This window comes from Prionailurus bengalensis, chromosome D4, assembly GCF_016509475.1.
Source record: "Prionailurus bengalensis isolate Pbe53 chromosome D4, Fcat_Pben_1.1_paternal_pri, whole genome shotgun sequence".
NCBI lineage: Eukaryota > Metazoa > Chordata > Mammalia > Carnivora > Felidae > Prionailurus > Prionailurus bengalensis.
In genome coordinates, this window is record NC_057359.1 from 30,333,218 (window position 1) to 30,351,583 (window position 18,366).

General features: G+C 40.6%; 1 protein-coding gene and 1 pseudogene across 2 annotated transcripts in view; one reads left to right on the plus strand and one right to left on the minus strand.

The window, feature by feature from the left end:
• The first annotated feature begins 9,809 nt into the window (after positions 1-9,809).
• LOC122474378 lies at positions 9,810-12,693 on the plus strand (annotated as a pseudogene).
• Positions 12,694-15,623: 2,930 nt separating this feature from the next.
• SLC35D2 (solute carrier family 35 member D2) overlaps positions 15,624-18,366 on the minus strand; it is a 62,359-nt gene continuing 59,616 nt past the window's right edge. For both annotated transcript variants that reach the window (XM_043567372.1, XM_043567374.1), the window contains exons 11-12: positions 16,953-17,035; positions 15,624-16,321 (exon numbers count right to left, since the gene is read on the minus strand). In XM_043567372.1, the coding sequence (XP_043423307.1) occupies positions 16,219-16,321; positions 16,953-17,035 (186 nt within the window). In that variant the 3' untranslated portion in view covers positions 15,624-16,218. The remainder of the gene's footprint in view (positions 16,322-16,952; positions 17,036-18,366) is intronic.

An 18,366-nucleotide genomic window follows, 5' to 3' on the forward strand; every position in this document is an offset into this window, starting at 1 on the left:
CGAGTCCCCCCATTGGGCTCTGTGCTGACAGCTTGGAGCCTGGAGCCTGCTTCGGATTCTGTCTCCCTCTCTGCCCCTTCCCTGCTCGTGCTCTCTCAAAAATAAATAAACATTTTTTAAAAATTAAAAAAATTCAGTGCATCAACATCTGTTGCCAAAGGAGTAATAGACTTAGACATTTGGTAAATATGAAGACAACAAGTAACTATTTTTGCTAAGGTTTGGTAACAGGCCAAGCCAAGCCCACCTCCCATCACTCTTTCCCATGACTCTGCTTCTTTTTTCTTCTGAGTATATTATTTATTGGTTTATTTATTTACTTATTCTTGGCCTCCTGCTGATGCTCCATTGGAATGAGACTTTATCTGTTTTGTCAGAACAGTGCCTGGAACATAGTAGGTAGTCAATAAATATTTACTATTGAATGAGAAAGGAAAAATGAACTTTCACTGGTGTGGGTGCCATGAAGAACTTTTTGACGAAGATATGATATACACTTGTACAGGTAAAGGGAAAATTGCAAAGTCTCAGAGACCAAGTATAGACCTCAACTGGAAGCCCATGAAATGAGGAAATGAGAAAAACAGGATGAAAAAGGAAAAGATAGAAAGGTATTCATTCATAATCACCCTGCTATTCATATGTTTATTTGGGTGTTTTATCTATCCCAGTACATAATAGAGGACACAAGAGTTTGCCTACAATGTGATAAGGTATTTAGGAGAGAGCAAAGGGGAACCAGAAGCTGAGGCAATTTAGAGGAGGAAACAGGTGTGAAGAAGTTCCTAAGAAGGCTCTCTGTAGGATGTTTGTAAGGGCCTGGTCTTCTCTCCAAAACATCTGTGTAAGTGATCTGTGGTATGTGTTAGGGAAAAGGATTACAGGAAGTTTCGCACTAGAGAGACCTGAAGGGAATTTGACTTTGCGGCCAAGTTTTCAGAGTCGAAGAGGGCAAAGCTAATGTTTTCTACGGATGCAGATCATCCAGAAATGGAGAACAAGTTTTCCTGAAGAAACACAGAGAACAAACAGTTATGTAAAAATTAGCTCCCTGAGGGTGAATTTCTTAAAAATGATAAGGTTTAGAAAATCTGAGAGAAGAAAGGAACAAAACAAATTATCTTGGGCTTGGGGGTTGTGGATGGTGGAATTGGATGCTGTGTATCTAGTCAGTAATTGAACCGGAACCGTTTGACCAGTGAATCATTCTTTCCTTGGTCAAAGGTAAATTTGTCAGATAGACCCTCAAAGGGTTCAAGGATCCCAAGGGTCATAGCATACATGTGTCCACTCCTCCTTCTTTGTTTTGTAGAAAGAGACCAAGGGCAGGCTGCTCCAATATGGTTCACTTTGGCATGTAAATTATGCTGAGCAGAAAATAATAAAGGCCCAAAAGTCTCAGAAACTTTGACCTCCCCCTCACAACTCTGCCTAGAGGAATTTAGAGAGAAGACCCGCTCCAGAAGGAGAGCTGTCACCACAGAGAACTATATCATGATATGAACTAGGTATGGTAGACAAGGAGGAACCTAGCAAGGCCTGTTCTTTAAAAGTTCTCTCTATGTCCCTTTGTTTCTGAGTGGCCCCAGCAAATATTTGGTTTTCCAAACATTTACTCTTCTTGTGAATTGCATTGCTTACCTTTGTAGTCCCAGACCTCTACCCTCTTCTTTTTAGTTCAGGATGGCATATACGGCTAATTTTGCCTGACAGTCTTTGGAATCTCATGTCTATATTTCCCCATACATACAGAGCTAAATTTGATTGTCTTTTGTTAATCTGTCTCTCATGTCAATTTTTTTACATTTATTTATTTATTTTGAGAGACAGCAAGTGTGAGCAGGAGAAGAGCAGAGAATCCCAAGCAGGCTCCACACTATCAGTGCAGAGCCCAATATGGGGCTCAAACACATGAGCCATGAGATCATGACCTGAGCTGAAATCAAGAGTTGGATGCTTAACCAAGTCACCCAGGTGCCTCATGTCTTCTTGGTCCAGCTAACAGAACTTTGAAGGGTAGAGGAAAACTTTCCTCCCCAACAGTATCAAAACCCCTCTCCCACTGTTGTCTGCAGGGCTACATTTCCTTGTCTGTGGGGCAGGGTATGGTTGGGTCTAGAGGCTGGAATCAGAAGAGACATTCCTGACTCCTACACACCCATGTTTCTTCCCCTTCTTTCAGTGTTGGAAATCTAGGAACCAAATTCAAAATGGCATTTCTGGACTTTCCTGAAACTCTCTGTGCTGTTCTAACAAACAATATCACTGTTATATAGGTGATATAAGGCTGACACATACTGCCCAGGGAAGAAGTACATTTAATGTTTTGATTTCTTCCTTTCTTTTAACAAAAACTTGTTGTTCCCATCCATTTACGCTAGGGCAGAAATAAAGTCCACTTGGGGAGGAGACCATTTTGTTTGACTGCACTTTAGCCTAGTGCCTGGTCAGGATGTCCCATTGAGTACAGCATAGCCATGGTGGAAATGCACAGTGTGTGTAGGCCTAGGCTTGCACAAACAAGGTGCTCCAGCCTCCACATTGGCTCATCATAAGATTTTCAACCATGGCCAGGTCTTCTTAGTGCAGAATGATTGCAAATTTGATAAAACTTCATTGGATCACATGGTTAGTAGAGCCCTAAGTTAAGAGGTGAGTCTGAATTGAAGAAATACTTTTTGCCTAATAGAGATTACATTTATTATTAAACAGATTGTGAAATCAGTACCCTTTGTGGGATCAGCCTCCTTTCTTCCAGATACCCAGGCTGGAAAAATTAGAGTGCTTGGGAAATTTCTCTCTTTCCTTTATGCCCTAGATAGAAGCAGTCACCAAATCCAATCTTAGAACCAATCTCTCCCAGTGATTCTTTCCTTTCCATGCCCTGCCATCTCCATGGTGCAGCTCATGGTCTACGAGGCAGCTGGGAGGAAGCCATAGGCTCTGAGAAAGACATTCTAGATGTGCATTTTGGCTCTGTCATGTGAGTTGGACAAGCTCAACTTTCTGTCTCTCAAGTCATTCTTATGAAATTGATTGATAATACTTCTTACTTTGGAGAGTTATTGCGAAGTTTAAATGAAATAATAACATTATAGAAGTGCAGGTGACTAAACAGTGTAGTCCCAACTGTTCATTTAGACATGACAATTAGTAGAAAAGAAATTATAAGGTTATATACCAAAATGTTAACAATGTTTTTCTAGTGAGATGGTGGATTTAAGGGCTTGTTTTTTCAACTTGCATCTTTGGGCTTTTTTATACTTTTTAAATCTCCACAATTAAATCTCCACAGAGAACATGTACTACTTTTATAACTAAAAATCATAAATTTGAATTAAAATTCCACCAAACCTTTAAGAACTAGCTAAGTTGATACTTCCTTTATTAAAACTTTCCAGATCTTCCCATTGGGAGAGATCCTTCTCTGAGCAAGTTACTGAATCACTGAGACATAGCTTGCTCAGCCACAAAATAGGGACTAAAACCTTTAAATGAAAAATATACACTATTATGTATATAAAATATACATATATATTATACATAAATATATATTTTATATATTATATATAGATTATATATTACATAGATTTTCAATATATATTTTCTCTCTATATATTTTTAAATGTCTGGGCTATAAGAAGTACTTAATAAATGCACTTTTCTTTTTCTGAAAACCAGAAACAAACAAGCAAACAAAAACAAAAAAAAAATTATATGAATGTGTTCCAGTAAAATGTAATTTACAAAAACAGTCAGTGGGCCAGATTTGGACTACAGGCCATAGTTTGCCAACTCCTGTCCTAAAGACTTGATAAGATTTGGGGTTCAATTTTTCAGTAAGACTTCTTCATATTCAGTGTTGTGTGTTTCTAGAGGAGATATGTGATGTCCAGTTGTCTCTTTTTCTGACACTAGCAGTCACTGATGATCAATGCCTAGATCCAGTCTTTTTCTTTTTTTTAAGTTTATTTATTTTGAGAGAGAGACAGCACAAGTCGGGGAGGGGCAGAGAGAGAGAGGGAGACAGAGAATCCCAAGCAGGTTCCACACTGTCAGCACAGAGACCTGTGTGGGGTTTGAACCCCTGAAACCATGAGATCATTACCTGAGCTGGAACCAAGAGTCAATGCTTAACTGACTGAGTCACCCATTGCAAAATGGTGATATTCTAATTCTATCATTTTTCTTCCATTGTTCTAAAAAAAAAAAAAGAAACTGAGCTACAGGACTACACTGAACACTGAAGTATAGTTAACACAGAAAAGGTGAAGTAAATCCTTGATTCTTTCTCTTTATTTACTGATTTTAAAGTAATGAATTGGTTCCCTGGTATCCTCCAAGGTGGACCAAAGACCTGGTTGGCTATTTTTTGTGGTTTTTCTGTTTTTTGGGTTTTTAAAAATTTGTTTCAATTCCTTGTAGTTATTATTCTTATCAGTGCTCAAAGTGGCCCAACTTTGGCCAGGGGGGCCTCTTCACATTCACTCCTAGGTTCTTTAGGCAAGATTGACAAGACCCCAGCAGTCATTTCTAGTCTTCAGACAAGAAATGTGTTTTTTCTCAAAGGAGCCTGATCTTTTAGTGGAAAATGAGTATTCATCATTACTAAATTTGTCATTATTTCTAACCCTTCTAGGGCAAAACTGGGAACATTTTTTAAGCAAATATACTTCATGAGTCATTCAGAGTTAGGATTATATGAGTTTTACTTAATATCTTTGATTTTATATTTGGATTATTTTCATCTGACACTGAAAATCTTGATTCTTTATGTATTGGCTTTCTCCTCTTGGATGTAAATATACTTGTTTCTTTTGTTTTCACTTTTTCAGAGATTGGATCTTTTTTAATTCTTCATGGTTTAACTTTATAAGTGTGTAAAACATTTACATGGCTTCAAAGACAAATTTACAAAAGTAATTACATTTGGGAAAGTCTTGAGTCTATCCTTTTTTAAAATTGAAATATAGTTTACATACAATGTCATATTAATTTCAGGTGTACAATATAGTAATTTGACAATTTTATACATTATTCTTGCTCACCATGGTATGTGCAGTTACCATCTGTTGCCATATAAAGTTACACAATATTTTGGGGTGCCTTGGTGGCTCAGCCAGGTAAAGTATCCACCTTTTGGTTTTGGTTCATGTCATGATCTCACAGTCTGTGGGATCGAGCCCCACCTCAGGCTCTGCACTTGCAGTGTGGAGCCTGCTTGCGATTCTCTGTCTCCTTCTCTTTCTGCCCCTCACCCACTCACACAGCCTCTGTCTCTCTCAAAATAAATAGACTTAAAAACATTTTTTAAATTTTTTTTCAAAAAGAAGTTATTACAATATTATTGACTATATACCCTATTCTTCTGGATCACACATATCCTGAGCAAGTAAACGCCTTTTGGGATCCCAGTTTTATGGAGAGATGTTCTTATACCAGACTCTTCTTGAGTCAGTTTTTGTCCCCACACAATCAAAACTGACACTCAAAGTCACTCCATTTAACTAATGTGGTTTCAGTGCTCAATATACTTCTCTAGACTGAAGCTTACTCCCACAGTGGAATATTTTGCTCTCTTGGTAGCTTTTGATGCTTTTAATAAGATTTTTAAGAATATATCTTCCCACAAAGAATATATATATACCCACAAAAAACAAGACTGAAAATCAGACATTTTGTTGAACAAAAGAAACCAGACATCAAAAAGTACTGCACTAGTTATCTATTTTGTAGGAAAATTAAGCCAAAACTTAGGGCCTTACAACATTACTTATTATCTCACGATTTCTGTGGGTTAGGAATCCAAGCATGGGTTGGCTGGGTGTCTCTGGCTCAAGGTCTTTCACAGGCTGCAATCAAAGTACAGCCATGACTGCAGTCATATCAAGGCTCAGCTCAGAAAAAATGCATTCCAAGTTCACTAATTTTTGTTGCCTGGATTAAGTACACACACACGCGCGCACACACACACACACACACACACACACACACACACACAGCTGTTCCTTGGCAGCTGGGCCTCTCCATAAAGCAGCTTACAAAATGGCAGTTTGCTTCACCAGGTCAGGCAAGTGAGTAGAGTCAGAGAGAGAAAGATAGAAGCCACACTCTTTTATGATCTAGTCTTGAAAGGAACATCACATCACTTTTGCTGTATTCTGTGCATGAGAAGCAAGCCCACATTCCAGCCACATTCAAAGGGAGATTATGCAAAGATGTAAATATAATGAGGTAGGGATCATTGAGATCTACTTTGGAAGCTATCTACCACATGTACATACTATAATTATGCCATTTAGAAGAAGTTCAAGAACAGACAAATCTAATCTTCAGGAAATTATTTAGAACACTGCTTTCTTAGTAGAAGTCCAGGATTGACTGGTTAGGGTCATAAGGAACTTTTCTAGGTTGATGAAGATGTTCTATATTTTGTTAAGTGTATGTGTTTCATGGAGTATGCTATTATTAAAACTCATTGTACTGTACACTTAAGGACTGTGTAATTACTGCATGTAAATTATACTTCAATTTTAAACAAATGTTATCCTACAATTAATGGGCAGAGGAAAGATGGGGGTGGATAACTTAGCCTTTCATATTACCAGATATGGAAGCCGCAGCTCACTTCTGTACTTGATTTTGAACCAAAGTTCTTACCTTTACTTCACAATATTAAAAAATATATTCCAAGGCGCCTGGATGGCTCAGTCAGTTAAGTGTCCAACTTCGGCTCAGGTCATGATCTAGTTGTTTGTGAGTTTGAGCCTGTGTTGGGCTCTGTGCATCCCACGATTTATTTATTTTATAGCTGGAACTTTGCACCTTTTGACCTCCTTCACCCACCGCCACCCCACCCCTCTAGCAACCACCAATCTGTTCTCTATAAAGAAATTATTTTTTAATATTTATTTATTTATTTTTGAGAGAGAGAGAGAGAGAGAGAGTGGCGGAGGGGCAGAGAGAGGGAGACAGAGAATCTGAAGGAGGTTCTGCACTATCAGCACAGAGCCCATTGCTGGACTTGAAATTTACAAACTCCACAAACCTCACAAACAGTGAAATCATGACCTGAGCCAAAGTCAGATGCTTAACTGACTGAGCCACACAGGTGCACCTATAAATAAATTATTTTTTAATGTTTATTTATTTATTTTTAGAGAGAGAGAGAGCGAGAGAGCACATGCACAAGCTGGGGAAGGGAAGAGAGAGGGAGAGAGAGAATCCCAAGCAGGCTCCACGCACAGCACAGAGTCCAGTGTGGGGCCCAGGTCCCACGACTGCAAGATCTTGCATGACCTGAGCTAAAATCATGAGTCTGACAGCCAACTGAGCCAATAAATACATTGTTTTTAAAGCACAATAATTAGTAACAAAAAATTTTCCCTGCCATACATATCTAGCAACTCTGCCTGGGTTAGACACAGATAGTTTGAAAATGGGCCTCTGGAACTAGGATCAAAAACTCAAATGCCTAAGGCCTGGCCCAGATAGGAGCCCAAAGGAGGCTCCAGGTTCAGGACATAATGTCGAAGCCAAAAGTCAAAGAACACCTTGAGGTAAAAGACATAAACAGAAAATTAAATACAGAGGAAATACAATGAGTGTGCAATTGTGTGGGGTAATATTTAATCTCCTACATCATTAGAAATGCAAATTAAGTGAATAAAATACTACATTTATGTAAATTATTAAGTAGAACTTGAAGCTGTGGTTCAGAACTCATGAGGATGCAGTAAAACTGAACTTTTCCCTCATGTCCTAGTGGTGGTAGATTAACTGGCAAATGTTTTTGACATGCACTATAAACAAAGCAGGTCTGGGGCACCTGGGTGGCTATAGGTTAAGCGTCTGACTTCAGCTCAGGTTGTGATCTTGCGGTTCCTGGGTTTGAGCCCTGCGGTGGGTTCTGTGCTTCAGATTCGGCATCTACCTCTCTCTCTGCCCCTCCCCTGCTTGCACTCTGTCTCTCTCTCTCTCTCAAAAATAAATAAACATTAAAAATATATTTGTTTAAAATAAACAAAGCAGATTAGTGGTTGTCTAGGGCTAGGGCTATGATTAGAAATTGACTGGAAATGGGATGAAGGCTCTTTCTGGGGTGATGATGGATACATTCTCAAATTATTTGGTGATGGGTGCACAACTCTATATATTTACCAACAAATCAGTAAACACTTGCAATTGGTAAATTTTATGGTATTTAAATAATACCTCAATAAATCTGTGTTTTAACATTGACAGAGCTAGGATGTAAACCCAGGCCATCTGATTCCAGAAGCCACCCTCACACAACTAGTGCCTTCCTATACAACCATAACAAGAGAATAATATCGCAGTTGGAAAATGCAAGTCATCTAGATGTCAGCAATTTCCTCAATTGGTTTCCTAAATAAAACGCACAGTACTGGACTATTCCATTCAAAATGCCATACATGGTAACACTATCCACTCCCTGCTCTTCAAGCCAATACCATGCCAATACCTCAAGTCTGAGACAGGAATGCATGAACAACTCAGTCTAGAAGACTTGCCCAAAAGGGAAGTCCCCAATTCCCTGGGGAGTTCTGAAAAAAGAAATTACCACCCTCAAGCAATTTTCAGTATCCCTAAAAAGCCAATTGCACAATAACATCCCATCACAAAGCTGTAAGGGCTAAGAGAGAGCATAGAGTCTACCAAATGTGGAACTTCCATTATTCTCTCCATGGAGTCAGGACACATGACTTTCCTAGCATCAGTGTGTGATAATATGCATGGAGTATTGCCAAACCAAACCTCAATGTTCAGAGTTTTACTGGGGCTTCATTACATAGACATGATTGATTGCCCATATGGCTGATGTCAGTCTCCAGCCTCCCCAGGCCTCACCCAGGGTTCCCACCCTAAACCACATTGTTGGTCTTCCTGGTGTGGCCAGCCCCCATCCTAAATCATACTGTCAGTCTATCCAGTATGACCCAGAGACACGAGGCAAACAATAACATTTCTATCAGGCATAATATTCCAAGGGCATAGAATTACCTAGAATCCAAGGGCAAAGGCCAGACATCTTTTTGTGTAAGGTCAAATTCTTTACTGCACAGACTGCCTCTTCTGGGCACACTGTCTGAGCCACTACTCTGAATGCTGGGCAAGGTGGTAGCCTCTGGTCTTGTCTGCTTGCCTCTCCCTACATCAAACCTCCGCCCTATGATCAAGTTGGGGCAGGGTGATTGGGAACCCAATATTCTTGGCTTCCACACCTGGGTCGATCCTCCATCCTATGGGTGAGGGGTAGCAAAGGGAGGCCCTTTCCATCTGCTGAACTCACCAGGAATTGCACCTCTTCTACTTGGAGAAGAGGAGAAACAATGGCGGCCTCCCCTCCTTGTCAGATATAGTAACACTTGATTGGGAGCAGAGAAGAGAGGGAGCCCCATCTTCTTAGCCACACCTACCTGGGATGGAGCTTCCATCAAGCTGAGCTGAGGAAAGGGAAAGGGAGAAAGTGTCAAGGCTCAAATGCCACATTCTCAGTGTTCTTGCCAAGTTTATTAGGCTTTCTTGAATCAATGTTTCCTCATTTGCTACATGCCCTTAGGATAGTTTCCAGAGACCTTAAATGGTTGTTTTTTACAGTTTTCTCTAGTTTTGTGTGTTTCACTGAAGAGTGGGTCCACAAAGCTCCTCACACTGGTGCTCCACCTTTGCATAGAACTTCAACATTATACTCCAGGTAAGCAGTCACAGGATTTGAAGAACAAGGTTCTGTACTGCGACACAATTGAGGATCCGCATTTCTGTTCTGATGTTCGAATGAGGAGGATATGGCAGTGAAGCCTAGCTGCCCTATTCCCATTGTCGGTCCCTCTCTGCTTCTCTCTCCTGCTCTCACGCTGGCCCTCCAGTTGCAGACAACTGACCACCACTGGCTGAAGGATGACCCCCTCCCACCAGCTGGCAGATACCAGGTACCTCTCCTAGGTACCTCAACACCCATTTGGACAACAAACCTCCACTGGTAGAAAGGCCAACAATGTAACAATTTCCTGAGAAAACATGATCTGGAAATTTCTCTTTCCCTCTTTGGCAGGGAATCCTTCCTTTTTCTCAGTGCCATGGACCACAGCAGTAGCTTAGGGATGGTTACAGCCTCCTCCCCTAAATAATGGCTTTAAATGCCTAGAATAAAATACATAAAATTATAAAGGAAACCAATTTCCAAAAAAAAGTTACATTTTCTAAATATGATGTACTAAAAATATGCTTCTTTATGAACGTATTAAACATCAAGAATGAGTGGAAGGTCTGATAACTTAGAATCCTCAGCAGGGCATAAATGATTTTTCTGCAGAAACTGTAAGGTGATCTGAAAATATCTCCACTTCCACTGGTAACAAAATCAGAAATACAGCTAATACTACCTTGTTTTGTCTATATTTTCAAATGAAAAATGCTAAATTTTGGTTAGGGAGCATCAGGATGTATTCTTTCCCTATCCACATTCACCAGCCCCCTAAATCCTGTGAATCCCTGTCTGAGAACCACCAGTACTAAAAGTATGGCCTGGACCAATAGCCTGGGATGGTGCTTCTCAAATCACCTGGGTCAAAATGCAGATTGTTTGTGTGCACCCCGACATTCCGAATTTCTGACAAGTCCCCAGGTAACGCTGATGTTCTGGTCCAGGCTGTGGAGAAAAGGCTCGGAGGCTTATCACAGGGGGAGTAGAGGTTAAGAGTCAGAAGGCACACAGACAGTATTTCCTGACCCTGAGCATCTGCAAGGATGCCTTGGGGTTTCCTGGCTTCATCCCAAGGGGCATGCTTTCTTTTTTCCATGTATTTCAGTATCTTTCCATATATTTCAGTATCTTTCCATGTATTTCAGTATCTTTCAGCAGAGATTCTGAACTGCTGGGCACTCTCAGCTTCATGAAAGGTGCCACGGAGCAGCAAGTACCGGTCACCTAGGCTGTTAACCCTCACCAAGTCCCAGCACCCAAAATGGATGCACGAGCACACACATCCATTCACAGAAAGCAACAATGATTCACAAGGCCAAGTCACCAAGACTTTCAAGTTGAAGTGGTCTTCCACCTTCGTCCTCATCTGATAAATTCCTAGCCATCCTCCCAATACACCTTCTCTGTAGAGCAACACTCTCTCCAGAGTTCTTCCCCACCACAAATAGAAATAAGAACGGTAACAATAATAATCACAACAGTAACACATTTTATTGGTCACTAGGGGCCAAGTAATGCCAAAACATCCTACAGGTGTTATCTCATTGAATTCTAGAATAACCCTTAGAGGAAGTGCTGTCTTCATCTGGTGGATCGGAATGGCTGTGGGTTAAGGGGAAACAAAGGCCTGTGGCCTCTAGCTCGGTGCCTTGCATACCTGCTCTGCGCTGGCACTTACTGCACCCAGCTGGTCACCACCCATGCACTTCTGTCCTGCATAAGCTTTTGCACACTGGCAAACTGAGAAGTTATCTTCTGGAACACAGGACAGATTATATTAATGCTTACAGCCACATCACGTCTGGGTGTGAGAGGATGACACATATCAGATAGACCAGGGTGCTCAGACATTCGTGAGGATCTGCTCAGAAGCAACTCAGCAACTTAAGACACAAGCCCACAAGGAGATACGTTTCCAGCAAGCACAGGAGTGCTGTTTCAGTGTGTTGCACCATGGAGCCTGCTTGGGATTCTCTTTCTCTCTCTGCCCCTCCCCAACTGCTCTCACATGCTCTCTCAAAAATAAATAAATAAACTAAAAAAAAAAAAGACTATGTAAACTTTACTCAGAACAAAGAGCCACTAGAGTTAAACGAGCAGTGATGAGAAAAGATCATGTAAGTTGGAACCAGAACCAAATACAAAGAGAATTTATGTCTTCTGAGAAAGTTTCACAGAATCCTTCAAAAGACTATGAAAAAAAAAACCTGTCACTGAGGAATACCCAAAATAGACTCCGAACAAAGCACAACCTGAATTGAGCATGTGGGGAGATGGCAAAGGGGAAGATGAATTATCCCCAGAAGAAATACAAATGTTTGAACAAGAAAATCAATGCCTCCTTGGTGAAGAGAACAGCCTGTTTGATGAACTGGGGTAAATCAAAGGAATAATGGTTGAAATTTCGAGTCTCTAAGAGATAGTCACAGACAAGGGTTTACAACAAGAAGCCGAAACTGAAGGCATTCACCAATGGGTTACAGAAGTAACTGAGGATATCAAGGAAAGCGATGAAGAGCAGCCCTTAAGAAAAATGCTGGCTTCGAGTGTGGGTGCTCTTCTTCTGGTGATGTGCTCCTTCTCCTTGCTCTAACTTGATATGCACCCACCATAGTCTAGGCAACTGCTATGGTGGGTGTTGCCCCATTACTCCTGGCACACGGTATGCTGTCCTGGGTCTCCAACATCAGAGTGTGGCTTGTGACCAGATGTTATCCCAGAGCCACTGGGGGGAGGGAGGCTGAGATAAACATGTACTCTCAAAGAAGGTACACCAAAACCTGTGGTTTTAAGCTTATTTTGTAGCTGAAAAACAATGAACACAAATTGAAAAGAAAAGAGAAAATTAAGTGCAAATGATTGTGAAAAAAAAAGTAACTAAAGACTATGAAATTATGGACATTTGTACCTTCACTATTTTCCTGAGCGCACATAAAAATATATACAGAACACTTCTCTAAACTAGGTTCTATTCTCTAAGAAAACTCAGCTGTCCAAAACTCTAGTGCCTCTGTATTTGAGATACATTTAATATGCAGGTAAAATATTAAAAGAGCAGGAAAAAGTCTAAGTTAACAAATGGTGTCATTGTTATTTGCAGTACAACAGCTAGGAGTAAGCAAAATATCAAAGATATTACGTTTATTTTCTTTGTCCCACCCAGAGTGGCTTTTACAACTTCTTTAGTAAGAAAAGAGAAGTCTGAAGATCTGGGGCATTAGGCTGCATTTCCCCTTTAACCTCCTTGAGGCTAATGAATCCCTTTTGCACCACCTCTCTGCCACCCAGCTTCCTCAGCTAATCTTAATTCCAAAGCTAGACCGAGCTCCCACCAACCCCACAGCTGGAGAATCTGGGTCTTTAAAGGTACTGTGGAAATTGCTAATTTCAACCCAGCTACGAGGGCTGCTGAGCTGCTCTTAGGGTGCCCTCTGCTGGCCATGCATGGAAGCAGGAGAAGACGCCTCCATAGGAAGGTAAAAAAGGGGTCATATAAAAAAAGGCCAAGAAAAGTACTCAGGGTGATTACAGAAGAAAAAAAAAAAAAAATTAAATAAGAACACCCAGGAGGCATCCCAACTATGAAAACAAAGGATTAATCATTTTGAGAGTAGAAAAACACAAAATCATCTTCCTTTAAGAATTCTGAGAATGAAAATCAAAAAAAAAACATTTTGGAAGAAAGCAAAAACTTGCTACTTTTGGTTTTGTCACTGAAAACATGAGTTGATGTTTACAGTTGATGTTTTCAAATCTTAGCATTTTTGGCCTCTGGGTTTCAGAACTGGTGTTCACGACACAAGAAAGTGTTACAACAGCTTGGGAGCCCCAAAGGTCAGACTCTAGGAGCCTTTTAAAAGGAAAAGGGAAACAATAAAGGACTCTTGCAACTCAACAACAACAAAACAAACAACCCAATTCAAAAATGGGCAAAGGGTTTAAATAGATTTTTTTTAGAGAGAGAGAGAGTGCCAGTGGGAAAGGGGAAGTGGGAGAGAGAATTCCAAGCAGAGTCTGATGCAGGGCTCAATCCCAAAACCCTGGGATCATGACCTGAGCCAAAGTCAAGAGTTGGAAACTCATCTGACTGAGCCACCCAGGTGCCTCAAATAGACATTTCTCCAAAGATACAAATGGCCAACAGCAACAGAAAAAAAACGTGCAATATCACTAAAAATTAGAGAAATACAAATCAAAACTCTTAGGTAGGAGATAACTACCTCACACCCATCAGAATGGCTACCACAAAATAAATAAAGAATAGCAACTCTTCGACAAGACATGGAGAAATTGGAACTTTTGTGTGAATGTAGAATGTTGCAGCAGCTGTAGGAAACAGTAAGGGCACCTAAGCCATGGGGTTTGGAGAGCTCCAGGTTGGTAAACACATCAATGTGTGGGAGGGTGGTGCACCCAGAGAGGGCATGGATGCACCAAGCCCCTTCCCACACACCTTTTCCTACGTATCTCTTCTTTCTGGCTATTCCAGGGCTGTATCCTTTATAATAAACCCTTAAGAGAGAGTAAGGCACTTCCTCTGGGTTCTGTGAGCCATTCTAGCAAACTGTGAAACCCAAGGAAGGGGGTATGGAAACTCCTGATTCATGGCCAGTTGGTCAGAAGCACAACCTGGGACTTGGGATCAGCATCTGAAGTGGGTGGGGGCAACCTTGTGGGACTGAGCCCTTAACCTGCAGGATCTGCACTAGCTCCAGGTAGTTAATGTCAGAATTGAATTGTAGGACACCTAGTTGGTGTCCAGAGAATGGGAGAATTCCTTAATATGAGGTCAACACCCCACACATTTGATGTCAGGAGTGTTATGTGTACAAAGGAAAGAAATTTTAATATCCAAAAGAATGGAAATCAGGGTCTCAAAAATACATCTGTACTCCCATGTTCATAGCAGAATGATTCATAAATAGCCAAACGTCCATTGACAGACAAATGGATAAGCAAAATGTGGTATACCCATCCATATGAAGGAATATAATTCAGCCTTAGAAAGGAATTCTAACACATGCTACAACATGGATGAACTTTGGGGACATTAGTTAGCCTAACTAAGGTAAGCCAGGCACAGAAAGACAAGTACTGTGCAATTCCACTTATATATTTAGAGTAGTCATATTCAAGAGACAGAAAGAATGGTGGTTGCCAGGGGCTATGGGGACCTATTGTTTCATGGGTACAGAGTTTCAGTTTTGCAAGATGAAAATGTTCTAGAGATTGGTTACACAACATGATAAATATACTTAACACTACTAAATGTATACATTTAGAAATAGTTAAGATAACAAATTTTATGTTGTGCGTTTTACAATTAAAACTAAATTTTTAAAATTTTTTTAATGTTTATTCATTTTCTTTGAGAGAGAGAGACAGAGAGTGAGTGGAGGAGGGGCAGAGAGGGAGACACAGAATCCGAAGCAGACTCCAGGCTCTGAGCTGTCTCAGCACAGGGCCCGATGCAGGGTTCAAACCCAGGAACTGCGAGATCATGACCTAGGCTGAAGTCAGATGTTTAACCGACTAAGCCACCCAGGTGCCCCATCCCAGCTCATTTTTTGGTGGAGATAAAAATAACACTCATCCATTCAGGGCTCCTTCCCACACACCACACATCTGGGAGATTAGACGAGCCTGTGAAGAAATGTACCTTTGGTTAAAGTCCAAGTGATCTGAATGTCAAAGCCCCCTGAACTTAGAGAGATGGGAGAGAAATAAGAGCTACTTAAATGTTAACAGGACACATGGAGTTTTATTTTTTTTTTCCTGTTGAGTTATTTTACAAGTTTTTTCCAGCATGAGCCTTAAAAGGAAGATCACCCTTGAAGGCACAGTGAATAATTGACTATCTTTCTGCCTATCTCCAATAATGGAACAGTATGAGACATGAGTATAAATTATTTTTTATTTTACTTTGATAACTGGGAAAAGATACCAACATATAAAATGAAATCAGAGCTAACAAATAACTTGGAGCTAACTGGCTAACTTTATTAAAATAAAGAAAAGTCTGCTTAAACTGAAAAAAAAAAAACGCTCTCACTGGCACTTTGCTTTGGCTGGGACCTTTAAAATTAAGGCCAACGTGCTGATAATAATCACACCATCGACCTTTCCCCTCCTCTTAGCACACAAGGTACTGGCAAACAGCAGCACAGATATTTGAATGGGTCACCAACCGTTCAGTGCTCTGCCTGTGCAAGACCTTTGGAAATAATACCTTTAACCAATGGTTTACTGTGAAAGATTCACTTTCAGATGGTAAAGCTCTGCCCAAATACATTTCTCAGGGCTGATGAGGGCTTGCCGTGCAGCAGCACATGAGGTAGATTCTCTCTGCATTTTGCAGACGTTCCTGTGGTGCTTTAAGCAGGGGGGTAAATGTTGCCCATGACCAGAACATCGGGATCCACATTCCTACATGTGGGAATGCCGCTGCATGTTCCCAGTTTGCAAGCCAGGCGGCGATTCTGCCCCAGATCCTAACTCTTTAAATCCAGAGGGATGCTTTCTTCGTCCACAGATTGTTTAGGGTTTAACTGGCTGCTCAGAGTTAAAAACGAGTATCTCAAGCCCCCTGCCATGCTGAAAGGAGAAAAAAAAAGTGAGAATAAATAAATCTCATAGGTGGTACCACCAGCAATTCCTGACATCTTTATAAGTATAGCCTGCTTAATTTGAAGGGAATTTTTCTCCTCAAGTTTGTGGATTACTTGATGAGAATCACTCCTCTAGAAATCTTTTGGGGAAGAAAAAAAGTAGATCAAATCTAATACAAAACTTTGGAGAGAAACAAATACTTTATTATTGAATAAACTATGCCATTATCTTAAAACAGCACTCCATGTGTAGGACCCCAAAATGCCTTTCAAAAGTATCTCAGCCACTCCTCCCAATATCCTTAGCGGATGGTGCTCTGACAGAGCAGGACATCAGTGAGGCCCACTTCACAAGAGGAAGACACGTAATTTAGGAGACTTTTTCTGTGAGAAAGACACATGAATTAAGTTTGGATCTCAGCCCCTTGAATTTTCATTACACATGTCCCCATGATCCACGTGAAGGAGCATGTCATTAAAACAGATGAACTGAGTGATTTAAGTAAAATTATCTTAGAAACTGAAATGTCAAAACATCTTGCATTCTTTCACTTATAAATCAGACTTTTAAAAACTCATATTTTACTAAAATGAGTTCATTTAGAAATCCCACTTACCAAATATTTAGCCCTACAAAGTTTAACACAGAGAAAATGTAGTCTCCACCAACTAACATCCCAATGTAGGCAATGGATACATTCTGCAGAAAGAGAGAGAGGATTAGTCATTTTATTTTACTTTATTAAAGTTTATTTATTTATTTACTTACTTACTTTCTTACTTAGAGGGAGAGAGAGAGAGAGAATGTGAGCAGGGGAGGGGCAGAGAGAGGGAGGGAGAGAATCCCAAGCAGGCTCCATGCTGTCAGCACAGAGCCCAACTTGGGGCTTGATCTCATGAACCACAAGATCATGACCTAAGCCAAAAATCAAGAGTTGGACACTTAACTAACCGAGGCACTCAGGTGCCTCAGATCAGTAATTTTAAAAGTGAAGAATTTAAGGGGGAAATACATGTATATGGTAAAATCTGAAACTAAATATTTTAGCTTTGCTCAGAGACTTTAACTTTGCTCAGAGACTTGTAAGTGCATAGGTGTTCACAGAGTATTGAATGAATAAGTAAAAAACCATTACACATGGCTTTATAAAGAAATAAGGTAAACCATGGCATAATTACAGAACACTGCATCACACACAAAAAAAGATGTGTAAGAGTTGAGTTGTCATCAGCTTTTCAGATCCCATCTCTTTACCATCATTGGGTAGTGAATTTTAATCATACTGACCCTAAACTCACACAGATCAGACATCCAGCAAATTCCAAGTAGTGCCCTGCCCTGGGTATTCTAGGAGGGTCTGGGCAGCCAACAGACAAGTCAACTGTTAAAGCAGGCAGTCTTTCTCACTCACTTTATTCATGTGAATAGAGAAACAAAGCAACTGTATGAGAGAACACAGAAAACCCATCCTCTTCTTCAGGACTGTGTGGATTCAAACGCACACACATAAAACACACCTACACACAATCCATGAGTTTAGAACCTTATAAGTGAGCATATACCTAGATTGAAAAACAGTTCTTCACGGGGCTTCCCTTTCTTACACATTTTTTAATGCTTATTTATTTGCTTAATTTTTGTTTGAGAGACAGAGAGAGACAGAGCATGAGAAGAGGAGGGGCAGAGAGAAAGGGAGACACAGAGTCTGAAGCAGGCTCCAAGCTGTCACCACAGAGCCCAACGTGGGACTCGAACTCACAAACCACGAGATCATGACCTGAGCCAAAGTCAGTCGCTTAACTGACTGAGCCACCCAGGTGCCTCACCTGGGCTTCTCTTTCCTAGTCAGCAGGCTCTCCCAGAAAACCAAACCGTACTAACAAGGTACCAAACAAGGTATCTTGCTGAGCGCAGAAATTTGGAATTTTTCTCAGTTTTACGTCATTTTCCCAGACCATCCCCTTTCACCACCCCTAACCTTAAAGTGATAATTTGTCTCTCCTTTTTAAATTAACAAGCCCTCCCTCTGT